General features: G+C 44.4%; 1 protein-coding gene across 5 annotated transcripts in view; it reads right to left on the reverse strand.

Moving 5' to 3' along the window:
* Positions 1-24862, reverse strand: part of SNAPC4 (small nuclear RNA activating complex polypeptide 4) — a 194864-nt gene that overhangs the window by 112700 nt on the left and 57302 nt on the right. For all 5 annotated transcript variants that reach the window (XM_073599659.1, XM_073599658.1, XM_073599662.1 and 2 more), the window contains 5 exons: positions 14622-14694; positions 13258-13422; positions 10346-10493; positions 1356-1462; positions 637-731 (listed from right to left, as the gene is read on the reverse strand). In XM_073599659.1, the coding sequence (XP_073455760.1) occupies positions 637-731; positions 1356-1462; positions 10346-10493; positions 13258-13422; positions 14622-14694 (588 nt within the window). The remainder of the gene's footprint in view (positions 1-636; positions 732-1355; positions 1463-10345; positions 10494-13257; positions 13423-14621; positions 14695-24862) is intronic.

The following is a 24862-nucleotide window of genomic DNA, read 5'->3' on the forward strand; positions in this document are numbered from 1 at the left end:
ACACCTGGATAGGAGGGGTGGCATATAGAAGAACTGATCCCCTTCAGGGCATGTTTCAGGATGGAAAGTGGGGAAGGGGCCAGTAAATATGTAATTTAGCTATTCTTACCCATTCATTCTGTGCAGCTGAGACTGTATTGATGGAAATTGAGGGCTGTGTCCTCAATCTTCTTTGTCTCAAAGTTGAAACATCAGAGTTCTGTTTGAACCCCTGATATTTTACCAACCTCTCCAACGGGACTCCAAAAGAAAACAATAACAAAACAAAAAAAAACACCACGTAAAAGATAATAAAATTGAAAAAAAAAAAAAAAAAAAAAAAAAAAACACCTTACACCAGTGGCAGCACTACCAGGGTCGCAAAGGTCGCATCTGCCACCGGCCCGGGCAATCTGCCACCAGGCTCGGAAAGAAAGGCCCCAGTTGGGGGTCAGGGGGCCCTTCATAGTTGCTTGCACCCTGGCCCTGAAGGTTCTAGTTACGCCTATGATCAGAACTCCTGATGTAGGCGTTTGTTCTAGGTCAGTAACAAACAGTAAAAATTGTCCCATACACACTCCTATCCATGCAAAGAGGAAAACCTAAAAAGGATACAAACATTACATGCCATTAATAATGTAAAGGACTGAGACTTGCCTCTCCCGACACTGGACATCGCTCCTTCCCGGAACCTCAAATCGAATTTTGTACCAATTTCTCTCACCATATTTAGCTACTGCTTTTAACAACATCTGAATTGGGGCAAGAAAATGAAAAATAAGCTATGGAGACCCTAACATTCTCAGCATTCCTGCTCTTTTATCAAAGGAAACAACTGCTTCTGCAACTCCAAGCACAAATGCAACAAATCAGTGTAAGCATAATGCTAACAAGTACACACTGCAACTGTGTTAAGACTAGAAACTTGGCATGGTTTGCCAAAATCTAAGTGGTTCTGTGATCCACTGAAACTAAAATTCACAGAGCATCTCACACAATTACTGTCTGTGCTGTATAATGCCCTCTCTTCACTTTCTGAATCACTAGTCACATTCAAACTGCCAAGGCAGGTTTGAATCTGATTAGTAGTTGTAAATTATATTCTTTGTACTGATGCTTTGGTACATTGGGCTTAAACCAGATATAACATGCTAAAACTGTAAAGAAAACTTTATTTCTCTTCCTTGAAATCACAATAAAAGATAGGGTTTTCCAAAACTCCTTATTTGTTGCACAAGTTATTGACTCGCTAGCTCCGACAGAGGTCTGTACTAAACTTCTGAGGTGGAATTAATGGCATCCTACCAATGTCATATTACTCTCACATTTTACTTTAGATGCGAGAGTAATATGGCTGATATGCTGGAGCTACTCACTTCATCTTCCTCTTTGGTCCACGGACCTTTCCTCAAACTGGGATCCAGGCACTTTGTCCATCGATACAGGAGCTGCAAACCGTCTCGACCCTCCATGAAATAAGAGACTACACAAAAAAAATAAATAAATAAACAAACACACAACTCTTACTGATTTCCTAAAAGTTAAAAATTGCTAGACTACACGCTATTCTCATCGACTTGCCACCTCCAACTGTATCACATGTACCCAACCAGGGTTCGATTTTGTACATGTAATTTGGACCTGTACGATAATCACCCGATACTCTCCTCTGTACTTTCCACCCGTGTCCAATTGACCCACGAAATATGTTTATCTCTCCTGTTCACTGTTGTAACCTCTCTCCTTGAACTCTTTTCTTCACCCCTCTTCTCCACCCCACAATCTGTACATATTAGGGTTGCACCGATAACACTTTTTTAGAACCGAGTACAAGTACCGATACTTTTTTTTCAAGTACTCGCCGATTACCGATACTTAATATAATATGAACCTTTTTCTTAGTTTCTGTCCAAAAATTTTGTAAATAAGTAAATATTTCTCCTTTACCAATGTGCGCCGATGAGGCTGCACTGATGGAGTGGCAATGATGGGTATTGATGAGGAAGCATTAATATGCAGCACTGATAGGATTAGGGGGCACTGTTGGGCACTGATGAGGAGGCACTAATATGCAGCACTGATGGGCAATTGGCTGGCATAATGGAGTCAACTAATAGTTAAAGGTTTTAATTCTGCTAGCAAGACAGACAAGTGCCTGTTCTGTCAGAATCGGCGACCCGTCATATTCAGTGACGGAGTGATGTTCCATCAGAACACCACAATGCCCATCTTGGTATATCCTGCACTCGGCCGTAGTAAGCCTGCAGTCAGAAGGTGGCAGCGGACATCTTGTTACACCCAGCATACAGTTAGTGAACTCTATGGGCTGGGTGTAACACGATGTCCACTGCCGCCTTCTGACTGCAGCGGCCAAGTGCACGGTTTACAAAGATGGGCGTTGCGGTGTTCTGACAGAATGTTACTTCCATTACTGAATGTGACAGGTCATCAATTCTGACAGAACACTGGGCATTGGGAACATAAGCTGGCCCTGCCCCTGCCCCAGACAGCTTACCTGCCACATCTGCCAGCGTGTTGTTGACGCCCTCTCCGCCCACTGACTTCTGGGAGTGATACCTCTTCTTTCAGATGAAGCATCAGAGCATTTGCACGAGTACAAGTACTTGTGCAAATGCTCGGTATCGGTGCCACCCTAGTATATATCACCCTCACTTTTGCCCTCTCCTTATTGCTGCACTCTACACCTCCTCCCTAATTCTAATCCCACATGCTAATAAAACCCCCAGGATGCTGAGGCATGTCCTCTCATAAATCACACTCTCATATTACCTCCCTCACCTCACCCTTCTGCTTCTCCTAACCTCTGGAGACATATCCCTAAACCTTGGGACTCCATTAAATTGTACCCGACACACCCATCACCCAAGACCCTCTGGCAGCAGCAGCAATCCACACAATTTAGCTTCCATTCCTCTCCTTCCCAAAACAAGCCCCCCCCCCCCTCCTTCTCCTGTGCCCTCTGGAATGCCCGCTCTGTCTGCAACAAACTCACCTCTGTTCATAGAGTATTGGTAACTGTAAGCGCAAACACACAAGTCCATATATAACAGGAGATATAAAGGGCTAAGCAACTTAGTCCATAGGGGACAGGCTGGAAGTTCAAGGGTTAAGTAATAACCAGTAATGTAATGGTTAAAGTAGGCTGGTAGGCTAGGCAGCTGCTGTCCTCAGAGAGCTGGCTCTGTGATGGATGGGAGAGGGGTAGAGAAGGAAGCGCCACCTGAGTGTAGTATTAACAAATGATCTTTAATGACACCAGGTAAAAACATATAAAAGGCTCATCTGTATAGGTATGTGGTCCTCGTGTTCCCTCTGATCCTGTGGTGGTGACGCTGCAGGGATGCTGGGCTGCAGAAGGTGGATTACCACCGGGGAGCTCCTTCTGTGGCCATCAGGAAGAGACTAGGGGCCGGCGTGGAGCGTGCATGACGTCACAGGTCGTCCGTCTGCTTCCGGGTTCGGTATCCAGGGGAGGGATCGTCCAGGGAGGAGGGCTAGCAGGGAGGTAGAGAGAGGGCTACGTGCTCAGAACCACTGCTCCTTCAATAGCGCCTATTGAAGGAGCAGTGGCTCCGAGCGCGTAGCCCTCTTTCAACCTCCCTGCTAGCCCTCCTCCCTGGACGATCCCTCCCCTGGATACCGAACCCAGAAGCAGACGGACGACCTGTGACGTCATGCACACTCCACGCCGGCCCCTAGTCTCTTCCTGATGGCCACAGAAGGAGCTCCCGGCTGGTAATCCACCTTCTGCAGCCCAGCATCCCTGCAGCGTCACCACCACAGGATCAGAGTGAACACCGAGGACCACATACCTACACAGATGAGCCTTTTATATGTTTTTATCCTGTAAGTGTGTTTTTACCTGGTGTCATTAAACATAATTTGTTAATACTACACTCAGGTGGCGCTTCCTTCTCTACCCCTCTCACCTCTGTTCATGACCTCTTTGTCATTTACTCCTTTAGGCCTCATGTACACTGCTGCTTGTAAACTGACGTTTAGGAGCAGTTGGGCATTTTTTTCAACTGCCCCTGAACTCTCCTCTACGTTACCTTATCAGTACATGTACACAGGGTCATTTATAGTCGTTTCTAGGCAGTTGAGTTTAGAAGCTTTTTTTGGAATGCAAAAAAAATGGGTTTAGACAGATGTTCAGAGGCATTTGAAACGCCAAATGCCTGCAACAGCTTGTAAACGCTGCTAAACATGGTAACTCGCATTTAGCAGCGTTTAGTTTACAGACTTTCATTTTAACAAACACTTCCAGATGCACACGTGACTAAACACGGCATGTAAACGCGGTTAAATGGCCGTTTTTAGACGCTAGTTTCTAGCTATAAAGTTAAATTGTTCAGGAGAGGTTGAACAACGTCCCATGTGCATGAAGTCTTAATCTACTTGCTGTCACCGAAACGTGACTTCATGAATCTGACACAACTTCTCCTGCTTCCCTCTCCCATTGTGGTCTTCTCTGGACTTACTCTCCTAAACCTAGTGGACGCAAGGGAGGTGGAATGGAAATACTCCTATCCCCACACAGCACCTTCCATATAAGCTCACTGTATATGTCCATTTTCTCCCATTTCAATAAGAATTGCTGTGGTCTACCGCCCCCCTGGACCAATATCAACTTTACTTGATTACTTCTCTGCCTGGCTACCCTACTTTCTCTCTTCAGAAATCCCCACAATCATTGTGTTTTCAACATCCCTGTTAATACTAACACTCCTGCTACTTCTAAACTTCTTAGTCTATCCTCCTCATTTGGCCTGAAGCAATGGGTACATGCTTCTACTCACTCTGATGGCAACACCCTCGACCTTGTATTCTCCTACATATGCACTCCATGCAACCTCTCCAACAATACTTTTCCTCTCTCCGATCACCACCTTATTAGTTTCGCTCTCTCCCTGTCTTCCACCACCTCTCCTGCCAACCAACTAACAATTACCTGTAGAAACCTGTCACTTCAACCCTTCTCTTCTGTATTCTGTTACTGACCACCTCTATGAAAAAATCTCACCCCTGTCCTGCCCCAATCTAGCCACTTCTGTCTACAGTAGATCCCTGTCCTCTGCCCTGGACGAGCTCAACCCCCTCACTACACACAGAATCAGGGCCCAACACCTATAGCCCTGCCAAACAGATGCCACCAAGTGTCTCAAAAAATGTAGCCGGGCTCTTGAGCACCTGTGGCATACAACTAATTCTCACAAAGGCTTCAACCAATACAAATCTGCCCTCCAAAATAAAATTTTTGCCTAAATACTGCCAAGCCGACCTATTTTATCACTCTCATTAACACCTTCTCATCCAGTAACCATCAACTCTTCTCTACCTTTAAGGCTGGGTGCACACTAGAACATGCAGCAGCTCCCAGCAGGAGTCTGGTGCGTCTCCATTTGTTGTTTCAGGTCCGATTTCAGCCCAAATTTTGGGCTGAATTCGGACCTGAAACGGACCAAAAGACGCACAGGGCTCCCGTGAAATTCACACTGGAGCCGCTGTGGAGATGTGTGAACCGGCTCCATAGAGAGCCGGTCACAATCCCCTGATATGCAAATTGGATGTGAGGGGAACCCAGCCTAACTCTCTACTTTGTCCTCCACTGCCTCCACCAACTACCTCATTAACTGCCCAAGAGATTGCCAATCACTTCAAAGAAAGATTGATTCAATTCGTGATGAAATCACTACTATAGATTTGGTTGCTAAACTTATTTCTAAACGCCCACCTAACCACCTGCCCCTTGGACCTGGTTTCCTCTCAAATACTGCAGTCACCGTCCGACTCTATCCTATACGCTCTAACCCACATCTTCATTCTCTCTCTCTCTCTTCTGGCATCTTCCCCAACTCTCTAAAACATGCACTAGTCACCCCCCCATACTTTAAAAGCCCTCCTTGGACCTCACCAATCTTAACAACCTACACCCCATCTCCTTGCTCATTTTCCTCCAAACTTCTTGAAAGCCTAGTCTACAACCAACTGAGTGGCCACCTCATTAAAAATAACCTTGATACGTTTCAGTCTGGATTTCGCCATCAACACTCCACAGAAACTGCTCTCCTAAAACTCACAAACTATTTACTAACAGTAAAAACCAATGGACACTATTGTGTACTCCTACCTTCTGGACCTTTTGGCTGCCTTTTATGCGGTAGACCACCCCCTTCTCCTCAAAAATCTTTACTCTTTTGATCTCCATGAATGTGATCTTCGTTGGCTCTCATCTCATCTATCCCATCCAACCTTCAGTGTAACTTACAGGTCTACTTCTTCCTTTCTTCATCAGGGCCCCCAAGGTTCTGTTCTTGGACCTCTCCTTTTTTCAATCTACACCTCCTCCCTGGGACAGCTGTCCAACACCGAAACCTGTCAACACCAAGCTCAGAATATTTCCTCCCCCTCACACCCCTTTCCCTGACTTCTCTGTCAAGATCAAATGGCACAACCATCAACCCATCCTCACATGCCAGGTGTTATCCTGGACTCTGAACTCTCCTTTCAGACCCACATCCAATCACTTTCCAAAGCTTGCCATATCAACATACGTAACATCTCCAAAATACGCCGCTTCCTAACCAATGACACCACAAAGTTCCTAATCCACTCCCTGGTTATCTCTTGCCTCTATTACTGCAACTCCCTCATTGGCTTACATTTAAATAGGCTATCCCCTATTCCGTCCATCATGAATGCTGGTACCCCTCTCTGCCAATTCCTCCATTGGCTGCCACTCACCCAATGAGTCTCAAAATAGCAACCAAATCATTCCCTTCATTCCTCCCAAGACCTCCTGCTCTCTAGTTCCCTTGTCACCTCCTCCTATGTTCGCCTCAAGGAATTCTTCCGAGCCTCTCCCATTCCCATTCCCTGGAGTAGGGAATTCCCTACCCCAATCTGTCAGACAATCTCCAACACTATGCACTTTTAGGCAGTCCCTGAAAACTTCTCTTCAGAGAAGCCTATCCTGCCTCCACCTAACTATACTTTTAAATTTCTCCATCACCGATCCTCCACAGTTATTTATTATTATTATTATAATACAGGATTTATATAGCGCCGACAGTTTACGCAGCGCTTTACAACATTAGGGCAGACAATACAAGTACAATACAATTCAATAGAGGAGGAATCAGAGGGCCCTGCTCGTTAGAGCTTACAATCTAGGATGGAGGGTCAAGTTATACAAAAGGGTAATAGCTGTGGGGGATGAGCTAATGGAGAAAATAGTGCAGTTGTTAGATGGAGGCAGGATAGGCTTCTCTGAAGAGAAAAGTTTTCAGGGATCGCCTAAAGGTGGATAAATTTGGAGACAGTCTGACAGATTGGGGTAGCGAATTCCAGAGGATGGGCGAGGCTCGGGAGAAGTCCTGGAGGCGGATATGGGAAGAGGTGATGAGGGAGCTAGAGAGCAGAAGGAACGGAGATGGCGATTAGGTTGGTATTTTGAGACTAGGCTAGTGATGTAGCTGGGGGCAGAGTTGTGGATGGCTTTGTAACTTATTGTTAGTATTTTGAATTTAATTCGTTGGGTGAGTGGTAGCCAGTGGAGGGATTGGCAGAGAGGGGTAGCAGATACTGAGCGTTTGTAAGGTGGAAGAGTCTGGCAGCAGCATTCATGATGGACTGAAGGGGGGATAGTCTATTTAAAGGTAAGCCATTGAGGAGGGAGTTGCAGTAGTCAAGGCGAGAGATAACCAGGGAGTGAAACAGGAGCTTTGTGGTTTCGTTGGTTAGAAAGGGACGTAGTTTAGAGATGTTGCGGAGGTTTAGGCGGTAAGCTTTGGAAAGTGATTGGATGTGGGGCCGAAAGGAGAGTTCAGAGTCCAGGATAACACCTAGAACCCTGACATGTGGGGACAGGTGGATGGTTTTGCCATTGCTCTTGACAGAGAAGTCGGGGGAAGAGGCACATGGGGGAGGAAATATTATAAGCTCGGTTTTGGACAAGTTGAGTTTGAGAAAGTGGTGTGACATCCATACAGATATGTCGGTTAGTAAGTAGTGATGCGTGAGGAGACTGATGGAGTGAGTTGAGGGGTGGAGAGATAGATTTGTGTGTCGTCAGCATAGAAATGATATTGAAAGCCATGAGAGGCTATCAGCTGACCCAGGGAAGAGGTGTAGATTGAAAATAAAAGAGGTCCAAAAACAGAACCTTGGGGGACCCCAACAGAAAAGGGAAGAGGAGTGGAGGAAGTAGAATTGTAAGTGACACTGAATGTGCGTTGGCATAGGTAGGATGAGAGCCACTGAAGAGCACAGTCATGGAAACCGAGGGAGTAAAGTTTTTTTTGAGGAGGGGGTGGTCAACCGTGTCAAAGGCAGCTGAAAGATCCAGAAGTAGAAGTAGGAGTACAGAATAGTGTCCGTTGGTTTTTGCAGTTAGTAGCTCATTTGTGAGTTTTAAAAAGAGCAGTTTCTGTGGAGTGTTGAGGGCGAAATCCAGATTGAAGGGGATCAAGAAGGTTGTTTTTAATGAGGTGGTCACTCAGTTGGTTGTAAAACAGGCGCTCAAGTAGTTTAGAGGAAAAGGGAGGAGATAGGGCGTAGGTTGTTAAGATTGGTAGGGTCCAAGGACGCTTTTTAAGTATGGGAGTGACCAGTGCGTGTTTTAGAGCATTGGGGAAGATGCCAGAGGTGAGGGAGAGATTGAAGATGTGGGTTAGAGAGTGTAGGATGGGGTCAGAGGGCGCCCGTAGCATTTGAGAGGGAATAGGGTCCAGGGGACAGGTAGTTAGGTGGGCAATAGCAACTTCGTCTGTAGTAGCAGATTTGAATAGGGGGAGTGTCAGTTGTACCTGTTGACATGGGGTCTTAGCTAGGGGAGATACCTGTAGAGTGGAGATTTCATCACGGATTGCATCAATCTTGTTTTTGAAGTGATTAGCGATCTCCTGGGCAGTGAGTTAAGTCAGTGGGTGGAGGCGGTGGAGGACAAAGTAGAGAGTTGAAGGTAGAGAAGAGTTTACGGGGACTGGATGAAAAGGTGTTAATGAGAGTTGTAAAATAGGTTTGCTTGGCAGTGTGGAGGAAAGAATAGTATTTTTGGAGGGCAGATTTGTATTGGTTGAAGTCTTTGAGAGACTTAGTCTTGTGCCACAGATGCTCAACGCTACGTTTTTTGAGAATTTTAGTGTCATCTGTTTGCCAGGGTTGTAGGGGTCGAGGCCTGATTCTGCGTGTAGTGAGGGGAGCGAGCTTGTCCAGGGTGGAGGACCGGGATTTGTTGTAGATGGACGTGGCTTGGTTGGGGCAGGACAGGGGAGAGATTTTGTCATAGAGGTGGTCAGTAGCAGAATAGAGGAGAGAGGAGTTGAAGTTGCAAAAGTTTCTACGGGTGATGGTTAGGCGATTGGAGGGAAAGGTGGTGGAAGACAGGGGGAGAGAGAAACTAATAAGGTGATGGTCGGAGAGAGGAAAAGGATTGTTTAAGAAGTTGCATGGAGTGCATAGGTAGGAGAATACAAGGTCAAGGGTGTTGCCATCAGAGTGAGTAGAAGCCTGTACCCATTGCTTCAGGTCAAATGAAGAGGTTAGACTAAGAAGTTTAGAAGTAGCAGGAGTGTTTGTATTAGCAGGGATGTTGAAATCACCGAGAAGGATTGTGGGAATTTCCGAAGAGAGAAAGTAGGGTAGCCAGGCAGAGAACTCATCAAGGAAAGTCGATAATGGTCCAGGGGGCCGGTAGATCACAGCAATTCTTAGGGAAGTAGGAGAGAATATCACTTGATCCTCCCTTTTAGATTGTAAGCTCTAACAAGCAGGGTCCTCTGATTTCTCCTGTATTGAATTGTATTGTAATTGTACTGTCTGCCCTCATGTTGTAAATCGCTGCGCAAATTGTTGCCGCTATATTAATTTTGAATAATAATAATTATTATTATTAGACCAAGAACTCTGGCCTAGATGCACTAGAATGCTCATACGTGAAACACTAAATTTTAGTCTGTAAATAATTGCCCTTAAATGGATGCAACCTTCCCCACATAGGGTGTTGCCCCCGAAAGCACAACAAAATCTGAGATGTTTCTATAATTCTACTCTTATGCTGACGAATTGAAGCACAATCACAGTGCTGTAGAACATTAGGAAACAATGCAGAAATCATTTTCTATACGTGTGCTGCAAAGCAACAGCAGAAAGTTGCATGGACACTGCTCTGTGACAGCATCCTGCAGCTAATTATTCAAAATGGTTACTCACAACACAAAATTATTGTAGTAACTAGAGAACTGCTGCATGGCCAGAGTTCCCTTTTCCTGGGGGCCAATTGCTTTAAGCAGGAGGCAAAGCAAACATGGCTGTCCTTAGTTTACGCTTGTCATTTAACACTCACTTTTTTTATAAGGGATGTGTTCCCCAACCCTCATTCGCTGGACAAAATGTTTCAACATCTCATCTTCCTCCTTGGTGAACTCGCTCCTTTTAAAGGCTTTGTTATTGCGCTGGAATGTCTGAAGACACTGGAACGCTGTACGTTGGGTCTGTAGGAAGGAAGACGGAAAGATTTACTGATCTGTACAGTCTTATTTCTTTCATGGACTACAGGGCTGAGATTATTTTATATCTGACGAGCTCTCATCAGTGGAGTTTCTGGAAGACATAAGGCACCAAGTGATTCAACATTCCACATATGCCCAGAAATGAAAAATCTCTCAAGTTTAGGTCGCTGAATCTTTAAGCCAAAATGTCAGCAATTTTAAACTAGTTTAGGACACGTGTCAAAAAAAAAAAAAAGTCATCATAGCACACAGGACATGTGTAACACATCTAGTCCTGCTGTGCTGCCGCAACCCTCTTCCAACACCTCAGCAATTTTTAGCTCTGATTAAAGTGATTGTTATTTAAAAAAAAAAAAAAAAAAAAACAAACAAACCTTTACAAACATGTTATACTTACCTACTCTGTGCAAGTGTTTTGCACAGATTGGCCCCGATCCTCCTCTTCTGGAGTGCCCGGGCGGCGCTCCTGGTTCCCCCTCCTCATGTGCCCCCACGAAGAACCGCATTCCAAGGGGGCACTCATGCAGGCATGCTCCTGAGTCCTGCTGCTGCGTCCATTGACACAGACCGCAGGACTCGGCCCTGTCCCCCCGACTCCTGTATCACTGGATTTGATTTACAGCAGTGGGAGCCAATTGCTCCTGCTGCTACCAATCTATCTAATAAGGACCTGAGACAGCGGCTAGAGCTGCTGGGCTCGGCCTCAACGCTGGAACGAACAGGTTCAGGTAAGTAAAAGGAGGGTTCTGGGGGGCTGCTGCAGCACAGGTTTTTCACCTTAATGCATTCTAAAACCTTGAGACTTTACAACCCCTTTAAGTTGCTGTGTACATAGGAGGACATCTAGCACCTGCTGCTATCAAAATAATTTTTTAACTAAGAGTTTAGCAACAATGAAATAGAAGAAATAGAGAAATACAAAGTACCATTGCTACTTTGCTATCTATTCTGTTTCATGCATCTGCATATCAAAGGGATGATCGGCAGATGATGTCAGTTAAAAGAAACCTAAAAAGTTTTTGGGGGGGTTTTTAAATTATTTTTTTTAATAAAATTTGCCTGGTCTTGTTTGGTGTCATTTTAAAGGGATTTTAAAAAGGCAAATCTTTTTTTTTTTTACTTTAAAATAACAAACATGTCATACTTACCTGCCCTGTGCAGGGTTTTGATCTTCCTCTTCTTGGGTCCCCCGCCGGTGCTTCTGACGAGTGACCCCAGAACAAGCGGTTTACTGTGGAAGCATCCAAGGAGGCTCGCTCTCAAGCTGCTGCTCTTTGTGCCCACCCCCTCTCTCTCCTCATTGGCTCAATGGCTGTGATTGACAGCAGCGGGAGCCATTATCTTAGCCAATGAGGAGGGAGAGTCCCTGGAGAGCCAAGGCTCTCCTGCACATCGCTGGATCGTGATGGGGCTCAGGTAAGTATTAGGGGGGCTGGAGGACTGCTGTACAGAGAAGGTTTTTTACCTTCATGCACAGAATTCATGAAGGTAAAAAAGCCTTAAGCCTTTAGAACCACTTTAAACAAGACAAATTACAGAATAAAATGTATACTTTTATCTACAACTGCATGATTTTTAAACAGCAGTTGGATAAAGAAAAAAGGTTATTTTGTTACGTTATGACTAAGGATTGTAAAAAAAATAATTTCTTTTGCCAGACAATATAACAAAAAGAAAGCCTTTTTGTCCTAAAAAAAATAATTTATATATATATATATATATATATATATATATATATATATATATATATATATATATATATATATATATTATACACACACACACACACATATATATACATATATATACACACAGTTTTACATGTGTATCTGCTGTCTTCAGCTTTATATGCCATTGATAAAGTCCACGTCCTGTTAGAGATTTTCTGTTCCTGATTCACCTGTGGGTGTGGATTCTTGCTATACACTGTGAGACAGCTGATTGGAGGAAAGGCACACACCCCCTACCCACACATGCAGAGTTTGCCTGTGAATAGTTCAGCTTTGTGCTAATCTATTTATAGCTCCCTCCCTGACACAAACTTCAGGCTCCCATCTCAGAAGTTATCAGGCTGATAACAGAAGAACAGAGCAAGAGAAAGCTATGGGACATAGTGCTCAAATTTCATGTATCGGGTTTACATCCACTTTAAGCAATGACAAAGTTATTGCAGAATAAACAGGTCCATAACACAATTGTAAAAATTGCTCTGGATCATAGGGGGTGTACAGGTGTGTGAGATGACATGGTTAAATCCCTGGTTAGGAGCAAACACCTGCTGCTACCCTTATTAGCTAGACAGTCAGTTTCTGTGTGCCCCTCTGAAGCTGGTTTCAATTTGTTCCCAGGGCCTGACATCTCTAAGCGCAGACAACAACTGATATTATCCCATTTAATGAGAATGCCATTACTGGCCACTACAGCATTGTCATTGAATAGGAGAATTGTAGTAATCAAGACTTAGCCCAGATTATAGACACCAGTAACAAAATGAAACCAGTTTCAGGGGGGTGCATGGAAGAGGCTTAGACAACTAATACGGGTAATAGTAGCCATCTTGTAATGTCAGCTTTTTAGGCAGAACTTTTACTTTTAAAAGGTTCAAAATGGCTGACAGTTTCACTTTGATTTGCCTACATTTTAAAAAGATTGAGTGTAGTTTGTTTAGCTTATCTGTGCAAAGAAAACATTCTACTAGCAATCTGAGTGGCAATTTTATTTTTGTCTTTAACTGCTGAGCACTGACCCCCAATTCCTGTGCGATCGCTTGCCAGTCGACAAAGTTATGATCCTTTGCTATCTGCTTCAATTTTTCGATCTCTTCTTCTGACCAGACCTCTTTGTTGATGTGCGGGTGCTCATAGTTTTGCCAAATTCTGCACAGCCGCTCCGGGGTGTGAATTCCTTCAAACTGGACAGGAATTTTTGGGTGCAAAAACAGAAAATTGTTACACAAAAGCACTGAAATTAAACCTATTGCTAAGTTAAATGAACTCTTCTCCAGTGTTAATTTTGACAGCAAATTTCGATTTAGTTTTAGGACTAAAATGTCATTTTAGTTTTAGTCCCATTTTAGTCTTCTGCAATTGTTTTAGTTTTAGTCGTATTTATTCGACTAAATCTCTAGTACATTTTAGTCGACTAAAATGTCCTACATTTTAGTCGACTATAATTCTGAATATCAGGATTACAGTGGGACACACACACACCTGATCGAAAGCTTAAGGTTTTGAATTGTAATAGGGAACCAGAGAAACATGCATATTCCTTGCAGATAGAACTCAAACTAAAAGAGACCCAGAATGCCATTGATGCCAGACTCCAAAGCTGAACAATGAAACCGTTCTATCCTATATCTTTCAAAGATAGACTTTTCTAGGCCCTTCTAAGTATTCCGATTTATACCAGCTGCAAAGTGGGTCCAACGTTTGCTATTTTTGTATGGCTTACCTGCCCAATTTAGTCTCATCCTATGTATGTTTTTTGCACTTATTAAAATAAGATGTCCATAAGTATAAACCTGGGGTAATAAACTCAATTTCATTGTGGGCCGCATCAGCTATATGGTTGTACTCAAAGTGCTGGTTGTAATATGTAAGACTAAACAAATGCATCCCAGGGCATTCTCAGAGAATAGGTGCAGGAGCTCAACCAGGCCAAGCCAGGACCCCCCCCCAACGGCAAAATACACAAACAGTGGGAGTGGCCAAATTGCACTAGCAGGAGGAGGATCTTACAGGGGCAATAAATGCCAGGAATGCGTTATGTGCAGAGTTCAGAAGTGTGCTACACACAGAGTGTAACGCTCAGGGGTGCACAGAGTGTAACGTTCAGGGGTGCGCTGCGTGCAGAGTGCAGGGGTGCGCTATGCACAGTATGCAGGTTTCAGCTCTGTTTGAAAGGCTGTCCACTTACACCCTTCCCCATTAAATAACATGGTGGGCCACATTTGGCCCGCAGGCCTGGTGTTTGACACATGTGGTATAAACTCTGCAGGAGGAAGAAACCTTTTTCTACATGACTGAAAAATACAATGGACGTCCTGGCAGTATACACAAACCGCTTACAGTGCTTATTTAACGAATAACACTTAACAACAAGACCACTTACATTGATGTTGGATATTTTGTCCCAATCGTGGGAATCGGTTCTTTGTCCCAGCAACACATCCTCCTTAAGTTGGCTAAAAATAAAAAAAAAAAGATAAAAAAGGAAATTGAAGTGTTAAAGTGGTTGTAAGCGATTAAAAAAAAAAAAAATGATGTTATACTTACCTGCTCTGTGGTATTGCACAGGGCAGCCCTGAACCGCCTCTTCTGGGGTCCCCTGCCCATGCTCTTGGCTTCTTCTCTTCTGTGTGCCAACATAGAAAGCTGCTTCCTATGGTGGCACACCTGTTTGCCCTCTCCCAAACTGGGCTGTGTGCATCCATAGACACACAGCGAGGCTCGGTCACACCCCCCCCCCCCCCACTCCCTACTCAAAGGCTCCCACTGCTGCTTCCGTGTCCTCTAAAGAGAGGGTAGTGCTGCTGCAGACGTGCTACTTCACTGGTCAAGTGACATAACGCGTAGGGCAAGCGGAGGCAGACCGGAAGTGACGTCAATGCGGAAGTGATGCCTGGGAATTTTGTATTGAGACACATTTAAATGTTTGAAAGTGTTTTGAAGTGTAAGTGCATTGGATTTTATTAAAACTTAACCTAACCATAATGCTACACAATAAGAGGCTTTTTGATACCTCTCCATATATATATGAGCGAGGCATGTGGGTAGCATGAATCTGATGTGGTCTTAAAGGCACAATACTCCTAAATATAGGAAGGAGGAGGGAGGAGGGAGGAGGAAATTACTACCCCAATCTGGGAGGATAATCATATGCATGCTGTATGACATCCAACAGGAGTTGAGAGTTCTGAGAGCATAGAGCACCAGAAGAGCACATAGTGTGCAACGGTTTCAGGCACTTATTTGGAAACACAAAATGTGGATTCATTTACTGGACTTTTTTGCACTATTATTATAAATGTATAATTTGATTGAATCACATAAATTACATATTACTGGACTACATATTGAGATCTCACACCATTGAGTTGGATAGAAGTATATGGTTTTTTAGTTATCGCATTTATTCATCTATTGGTGATATAATTATTTATTGTTTATTTTGAGCACTGAATTTGAGCAGCGCAGCACCTATCATATTGTCACTTTATCTAAACCTAGTGTGGGAACACGCATTGATGCTAGCAGCAGCTCCAATATAGTACACCACAAATCTATTAATACACTTCAGAGCTCCACACGTAATCTATAAGATAACGCAGGAGTAACACTTCCACTAATATAGAAGGATTACAATAAAACACCTACTTTCCTTTAATCGTAATGTAAAATATAAAATGAAATGTAATGTTATATAAAAAACAAAATAAAAAACATATAGAAAAAAAACAAAAAACAAGATAATAAGCACTGCACCGTCTTGAAAAAAAAATAAAATAAAAAATACACCTGCATATATCTGTAGTAGAGGTTGACCGATATGGGTTTTTCTCTGGCCGATGCCAAAGCCGATATTTAGAAATCGCGGTGGCCGATGGCCGATATATGATGCCGATTTTTTTGGGCCGATATATTAGGCCGATTTCTTTTTTTTTTTCCCTTCATCGCATAAAATCTAACAGTTAGATCCCTTTCACACTGGGGTGTTTTTCAGGCGCTTTTGGGCTAAAAATAGCGCCTGTAAAACGGCTCCCCTGCAGTCTATGTGAAAGCTCGAGTGCTTTCACACTGAGGCGATGCGCTGGCAGGATGTTAAAAAAAAGTCCTGCAAGCGGCATCTTTGGAGCGGTGTATACCGCTCCTCCACCACTCCTGCCCATTGAAATGAATGCGCACCGCTGCCGAAGCGCCTGCAAAGCGTTTCGGCAGCAGCGCTTCAGGGGCACATTTAACCCCTTCTTCGGCCGCTAGCTGGGTTATAAGCGCCCCGCTAGCAGCCGAATAGCGCCGCTAAAATGACGGTAAAACTAACAGCGTTTTACCGTCAACGCATGCCCGCTCCAGTGTGAAAGCAGCCTTAAGTAATAAGTGATACAGAAAATGTTTTATATTTAAACATTTATTAAACAAAACAAACCTCCAATCAGTTCACTTGTATGTATAATTTAGATTAAAAAAAAAATAACTATCTTAAATATTAAATACACAAAAACAGGTAATCAAAACTTTTGGACGAAAAAAATGGGCTAACTTTACTGCTTTTTTTTTTTTTTTTTTTATTTCATTAGTGTATTTTTTAAAAAAAAATTGCGTTTGAAAGACCGCTGCGCAAATACCGTGTGACATAAAATATTGCAACAACCGCTATTTTATTCCCTAGGGTCTCTGCTAGAAAAAATATATATAATGTTTGGGGGTTCTAAGTGATTTTCTAGCAGAAAATACAGGATTTTTACTTGTAAGCAACAAGTGTCAGAAAAGATTTAGTCTTTAAATGGTTAAACTGAGAACTTCTCCACGAGTTCAGTCTATTGATAAAAGAACCTGAAAGAGATACAATGTATCTTCTTATCAGACTTGGCAGGCTGCCCAGAGGAGGAGAGAAGAAAACTTCAGAAAACTTGCATTGACTTCTATTACAGAAGTCATTTGCAAGTCCCCCTGAAGGTATAATCGGCTTTTTTTATCAGCACAATCGGCCGATGCCGATTAAGTAAAAAAAGCCAAATATCGGCCGATATATCGGTCGACCTCTAATCTGTAGACCACTAAAATAGGGCTCCAACCATACACATTTCACTGTAAGTCAGTAATGTAGGGTTCTACTGCTCCACTAGGTCTTTCCTGCTGCTGAAAGGCCCACCAAAGAGATCCCTACTATATATGAGCTCAGGGGACAAGACATGGAAGACTCATTGGAGGGTGATTAAGCATGTCACATTGGTTGGAAACAATGCTTTCTTTGGCATTATAATGGTGCAGGAAACTGGTGTGAGTGGTGAAAATGGTTTTCAGAGTGAAAATTAAATTGCAGGTTCCATGCCGAAATGACAAAGTCATCCTGGCAGTTTTCAGCATAGTAAACTGCAGCAGATGCTTCCCAAACTGTACATGGCATACAGGATGTGAACTATCTTCCAGTAACCTGCCACACAGCTCACATGCCTCGCTCTGCACATGCAGGAAACATACTACATGGCAGATCACGCATAGCAACTGAGTGGCAAGGGGGCCAGCAGAGTGAACTAAAGCAAACAGCTCCAACTTTTTTGCTCTCTGTGCTGTGCCTGGAGCAGACATGGCATTGAAAATGGACCACATCGCTTCCAGTTAACAAGAAGCCTTGTGCCACCTTTGTAAAATTAGGAACAATATCTGCTTTATTTTCTCAATCTAGAACAGTGGTGCAGGCTTTATGCCTGTGCCACTCTTTGTTAATTCCTCTCATTGTATACAGATCCAAGGAATTCTTCATGGGTGGAAATTCTGACCAAGTGCTACTGTGAAGGAATGTGATGTAGATAAAAATAATAATCTGAAAATGTCTATTTTCTTATGTGTATACATGTTTTTTCTCCTTACTCGTTATATAAGTACCGTATATACTCGAGTATAAGTCGATCCGAGTATAAGTCGAGGCCTAATTTACCACAAAAAAAAAAAAAAAAAATGGGAAAAAAACTTATTGACCGGAGTATAAGACGAGGGTGAGAAATGCAGCAGCTACTGTAAATGGAAAAAGAGGGTCAACAATGCCCATCTGCAGCTGTATACCTCCCTGTGTTCTGTGCATGTGTCATGTGTATATGTGCATATGTGCCATGTGTCCTGTGTATATGTGCATGTGTCATGTACCGGTGTCCTGTGTATATGTGCATGTGTCATGTACCGGTGTCCTGTGTATATGTGCATGTGTCATGTACCGGTGTCCTGTGTATATGTGCATGTGTCATGTACCGGTGTCCTGTGTATATGTGCATGTGTCATGTACCTGTGTATATATGTGCATGTGTCATGTACCGGTGTCCTGTGTATATGTGCATGTGTCATGTACCTGTGTATATATACCTGTGTCCTGTGTATGTGTGCATGTGTCATGTGTATATGTACCTGTGTGCATGTGTCCATGCTACCAGTGTTCTGTGCATCCTCCGTGTGCCACTCTGCACCGATCAGTGTGTGCGGCGGCCATTCACTGTTCAAAAGCCGCGCCTCCTCCTCGTCCATGATAGGCAGAAAACTCCATTTCCCAGCAGTCAGCGGTCAGCCTATCACGGACATTCTCTCATCCTCATACCACGGACGAGGATGAGAGAATGTCCGTGATAGGCAGTCAGTGTACAGCCTATCACAGACGAGGAGGGGCGGCTTTTGAACAGTGAGAGGCTGCCGAGTGCTATGTAGCACACGCTGGCCGCCGTCTGCCTGCATGACACGCTGATCATGTAGGCAGACGGCGGTGACTCGAGTATAAGTCGAGGGGGGCACTTTCAGCCCCAAAAAAGGGGCTGAAAATTTCGACTTATACTTGAGTATATATGGTATTAAGATTTGCTCTGTTTCTTTATCTTCTCAAAATGGCGGATACACCCTGCATCCCACACATCAGAAGAATGCAAAACTGGAGACAGAACCAGCAACAACTAAACCTCGACATGAAGTTTCTCCATTTTCTCTTCTATCTTAACCAATGAGATGTACCTATTAGACTAACATAGCAATGACGTATTTTTGTGTATAAAACATTAGCACCGCCTCAAATAAATTAGAAGTGTAACAAGTAATCGTGCTGAGTGTGTCTTAGAGTGTTTACTTTTAAATGCATGCATATCCACACTTTTCAATTAGAGACAGCAGCAGATAAGGTTAAGAGCTTCAATCGAGCTCAAGGTTAACAACTGGTGCCGAAACCCGGGAGCTTCAGGCTACAGTCGAAGCAAGACCGCAATAAGGATTCGAGCGGTTAAACTGAGAGAAGAAAGGGGTTTGCGCAGCCCTAACAGTACGGTAAGCATTTTATATTCTTACCACTGTACAACTCCTGTACGTCTCTTGGTTGGCCGCTGGATTCTGTCGGCACACTGAGACTGTTTTAGAGGCAGGTATAATTTCCTCGCCTGAGGCTGTTTTAACAAACCTGCCGATGGGTTTCTGCTGACTGTATTATCTGTTTACTGTCTGTCATTCTTTGAACTGCAACTCAGCAGACTGAAAGTGCTGCAGATGTGTATGTGTGTTCTCATCCCCAGATGAGCTGTCGGCCTCTGGAGTGAGATGTTCTCCTGCAGCAAGCGTTTATAGACAGGTTACTCAAGGTTTGTAGGACCTCTGAGGGTTTATCTCAGCTGCTGGAGCTTCGCAGTCTGAAAGTGTTGCAGATGTCTCACCCCCAGACGAGCTGTCGGCCTCTATGAACGGGTTTTAAAGGAGAGTTGTCTGCCCCTGTGGTTTATCTTAGTCTGCTGAAACTTTGCAGTTCAAGGAGTGGCAGGTGTAATGTCCTGTCCTGATTGTATTTGTGGTTTACTGTTTGCTATACACGAGAGGGGTTGGGGACTGGTGAAGGTGGCTACCCGAAGACCCGTTGCTCCCCACCACCCCTGAATTACTTGTTCTGAGATTAACCGTACATTACAGAGGTAGAGCAGACAGTAACAGCAAGGAGCGCAGCATTATGTACCCCCACCCAAGGAATTTGTTGATAAAGTGGTGGAAGAGGAATATTAACCCATTAGTTGTCCATATTCTCCTCTCAAGCCATCAAAAAGATATTGAAATAGTTAACAAAGTTGTACAAAGTTATGTTGCTAAAGAAACAGGGAGAGAAATCCTGTGTGATAAAGAATATTGGATAAAAAGGAAGTTAAGAAAGATGGCGATTGTACTATAATGTGTACCACAAAGTTGATCCCTATGCTGGAACTTGAAACAAAAGGAGGGGAGGGACAACCCTGCCCTCCCCCTGACAACCACTCCCTTCTCACCACTCCAGCCCAAGGACAACCCATTGTGACAACTCCGCCCAGCTGCCATCTTAGTGCACCCATGCCTTCACTTCCTGCCCAACCCGGTGCACTTCCTGCCGGTGGCCATCTTGGTACACCCAGTAGGCTCAAACACAGCCTATACCCAGTCCTACCTGTTTTAAACCAGGATGGCTCCTACCACACACCTGTCTTCCCCAATACGGAAGCACCACATTCACAGGCCCGATATATTAAATGATGAAGAAGCCTCCGAGTGGGAAGACCAACAACAGGCAGCAAGGCCACCCGCTGATTTAACTCCCAATCCGGCTCTGGACTCACAGTTCCGAGAGGATCTCAAACATATGCTGGCAACCGTAAGGAACAGTGCCCCTTTCCAGCCCCAACAACAGTCTCGGTTACCAGAAGGGGCACCAGTGATGTATGTTGTTTTTACCCCATCACAAGCAGCGGCCTTAGTGATAAGTCTGCCTGACCCAGGAAAGCAGCCAGTGCCCTTCTACCGCAGGATAGTGCAGATACAAGAAACTTACTCAGCTGCCTGGAGAGACTTGATCAGCCTATGCCAAATCTAAGCAGGACATGTCTTTTGGCCGGTCATGCAGGCGGCCTTCAATGATGCCTGCCTGACAAGTGCCACTTCCTACACCTCAGGCGTGGAGTTCTGTGCACCGGGCAAATGAGAAATTGGCGGATGAGACCACCACAACCTAAGATAAAGGGGAGTCTGTGGAGAAGTATCATGCTAGACTCATACAGGCCTTTGATGATCTGAGCTTCTCCCACTATGAAAAGACACAGACACACACACACACACACACACACACACACACTTTCTGCGTGGGAGTGGATGGGGTGCCCTGCTCCAGTCCACTTACTGAGCCACTCCAAGTGAGGACATTTCCTGATTTGCTTGCCAGATTCGTGGTGTCCTCTACATGTCCCTTGAATCTACTAGGAGCTGATGTGTTGTCTAGACTACAGGCCTCAATCATGTACACGTCTGAAGTTACATACTCCCCTATTCTTAGAAGGCTCAGCTGCTTTGTGTTCTCTGCCTCTTCTGATGACACTTCATGAAGCAATAACTTCAAGTTCAATACCGCAGGAAGTACTTGACAGAATCCCTGTGTGCCTATGGTCCACAGGACCGCAACACAACGATCACTTAAAAGGTGCCACCAGTTTCAGTCAAGCTCAAAGAGGGAGCATCATCGCTCCGGAAACCACAATACCCCCTAAAGTTAGCCCATGCTGCAGCTATTTCGAAGCATGTCAAGGCCCTCGTGTCAAATGGAGCCCTGATAGCCTGTACATCTCCATGCAATACACCTCTGTTCTCTAAGAAGAAGAGAGCCCCTAAAAGAGAACCAGGTACTTGCGGGGGATGCCTTTGACTGCAAAGTACCTCACAGTGGTTGACCTTGCAAACGCTTTCTTCAGTGTCCACCCTCACCTCTCCTGCTGGTACCTTTTTGCATTCATCCATGGCAAGAAATGGCAACGCACCTAGACAGTTGTGCCACAAGGGGCACAGAACTCTCCAAGCCAGTTTGCAAAAGCTATGGCTATCATCCTTGACACATGACAAGAGGATCACCCGGAAGTGACTCTCCTCCAATATGTTGATGACCTTCTCTCGATGCAGCTGACTTAACCCCTGTTGCAGTCACCTCAGAAAGCCTGTTGCGCTATCTTGCCAACCAGGGTTGCAAAGCCTCAAAATCCAAATTGCAGTGGTGCTCAACATCTGTCATTTTCCTTGGACACTGTTTGGACCATGGGACAAGACACCTCACTGAATACAGGGTGAAAGTAATCTCTGACATCCCACTGCCACAAGGCCAGAAATCCCTTCAAGTCTTCCTTGGACTAATTTCCTAGTGCGGAACATGGATTCCAGAAGCCTCCCTACTGATGCTCTGCAATCAGACCCCTTCCAGATATCTCCCGAAGTAATATCTAACTTTGAGGCCCTCAAGTGCGCCATCCCCGGCGCTAGGGCTCCCAGACTACAGCAAAACGTTCAAGCTCTTTGTATCCGAACGTCTGGGACATGCTGCAGGTGTACTCAGCCACACGGCATCCGCCTACGCCCCATAGGATATCATTCCTGTCGGCTGGATGCGGTAGCAAGAGGAGGCCTATCGTGTCTGCAAGCTGGCTTTGCTGCACAAGCCTTGCTTTACAAAACTTTGGACTTGGTCCTCGGACACTGCCTCGTTCTGCTTGCTCCCCATGACATTGCTGCCATATTCAATCAAGATCCAGCCAAAACACTTGTCCACTACCAGACACTTGAGACTCCAGTGTTCCCTCCTACTGGACAGCATTACTCTATTAAAGTTGTCAAACACTGAACCTTACCACCCTTCTTCCACTTCTCGAGGGGGGAAAGGAGGAGGAGTAGAGTCTTGACTTGTCACCCCATGACTGCATCAAACTAATGTGGCTGGAAACCACGCATCTCCCCACCATGAGTGAAATACCCCTGCAGAATCCAACAATTTTTGTTTGCTGATGAACAAGGCAGATACCACACAGGACACGCGGTCACCACTGAAAACACGGTTCTGAAGCCTTACCACCGGTGATGTCTGCACAGGAGGCAGAGCTGCAAGCACTTAATACAGCATGTAAATGGACAGAGGGAAAAAGAGCCAACATTCATATGGACTCGAGATATGCTTTCAGCGTTGCCCATGATTATGGTGTTATCTGGAAGGACAGAGGATTCCTGACGGCTGCAGGAACAGCTATAAAAATTGATGGATGCCTTGCTTCTCCCAACCCAAGTGATTATTCTGAGTAAAAGCACACGACAAACTGAACTCAAAGGAAGCTCGAGGCAATCATCTAGCCAATTCAGCTGCCAAACAGGCAGCCAGTGGTCCACGGGAAGTGGACAGCAGGGTGGTAGAAGAAGACCACCCAGTGCTTACCCTACAGACTGTCCCAGTGGACAGAGTTTATCTAAAATAATTACAGGAAAAAGCAAGTCCGGATGAGAAGGAAAGCTGGAAACAGAGAGGAGCAACTCTCAGAGCTGGACTATTCAAGAAGCCTTGTCTACCCAGGAGTATGTACCCAGCCGTGGTGTAATGGGCACATGGAGCTGCCCACTTGACAAAGACTTTTATAAAAACTCTCTTATCAACAAGTGTTGCACCAAGAGTTACTCCACTAACCGACAACTTCTGCAGATCATGCATTATCTGCACCAAATGTAACCCAGGATGCATAGAAAAAGCACCAGGCAAAAGCCCTATACCCCTTTCCAGAGGATACAAATTGATCATTCTCAAGTGCCAAGAAGTGGCAGATTCGAATACACCCTAGTAGAAGTGGTCATGACATGACCAGCTAAAAAACTACTGAGTGAGATAGTATGTAGATTTGGGGTCCCAGAGGTGGTATTGAAAGATCAGGGCCCAGCCTTAACAGCAGCCCTTACAAAAGAGATTTGGGCAGCACTGGGGGTTCAGTTGGCACTACACACCCCATACCACCCTCAAAAGGGGTAGAAGGTAGAAAGGATGAATGGGACACTAAAAAACAGGATGCTTCAGATTCAGGAGAAACGGCTATACACATGTGATTGGTAACTATGCTTTAAATTGTTTTGCATTTTTATATCTATTATACATAATTTTGTATATTTGCATTGATATAAATTTTCATGCATGCAAATCTTTTCTACAGCACATACATATCCTCTGAAGAATACCCGATGGGGTCGAAACGCATCAGGATTTATCCAAGCGCCTGACCATTCGTATAATTGTGTGTAGTTTTATATGCGCTTTCGTGCTTTTAAATATCTCCTGTACCACACCTCAAGTTTTTTCTTTATTGTCGTCGTCATGTTTTAATAAAATCAATTCTTTTTAAATTGAGTGTCACCCATTTATATTGCCTGCTGCCTAGAAAACCCCTTTTTCCTTGGGGGATAATTCCCTTTTCTAAGACCACAGCTAAGAAACTGAGTGAGATAGTATGTAGATTTGGGGTCCCAGAGGTGATATTGAAAGATCAGGGCCCAGCCTTAACAGCAACCCTTACAAAAGAGATTTGGGCGGCACTGGGGGGTTCAGTTGGCACTACACCATACCACCCTCAAAGTAGCGGGAAGGTAGAAAGGATGAATCGGACACTAAAAAACAGGATGTGAAAGATGGCCCAAGAGACTAACATGAGTTGGCCAGACAGTTTGCCCATTGCCCTATTCAGTGTCAGACCCCCCCCGGGGGAAACATGCCCTATCCCCTTATGAAACTTTGTTTGGTTCAGCTCCCAGACTTGGATGTTACTTTCCACAACAGTTACAGTTGCAATCTGATGTGTTGACTAATTACGT

The sequence above is a fragment of the Aquarana catesbeiana genome, linkage group LG09, assembly GCF_042186555.1.
Source record: "Aquarana catesbeiana isolate 2022-GZ linkage group LG09, ASM4218655v1, whole genome shotgun sequence".
Classification (NCBI taxonomy): domain Eukaryota; kingdom Metazoa; phylum Chordata; class Amphibia; order Anura; family Ranidae; genus Aquarana; species Aquarana catesbeiana.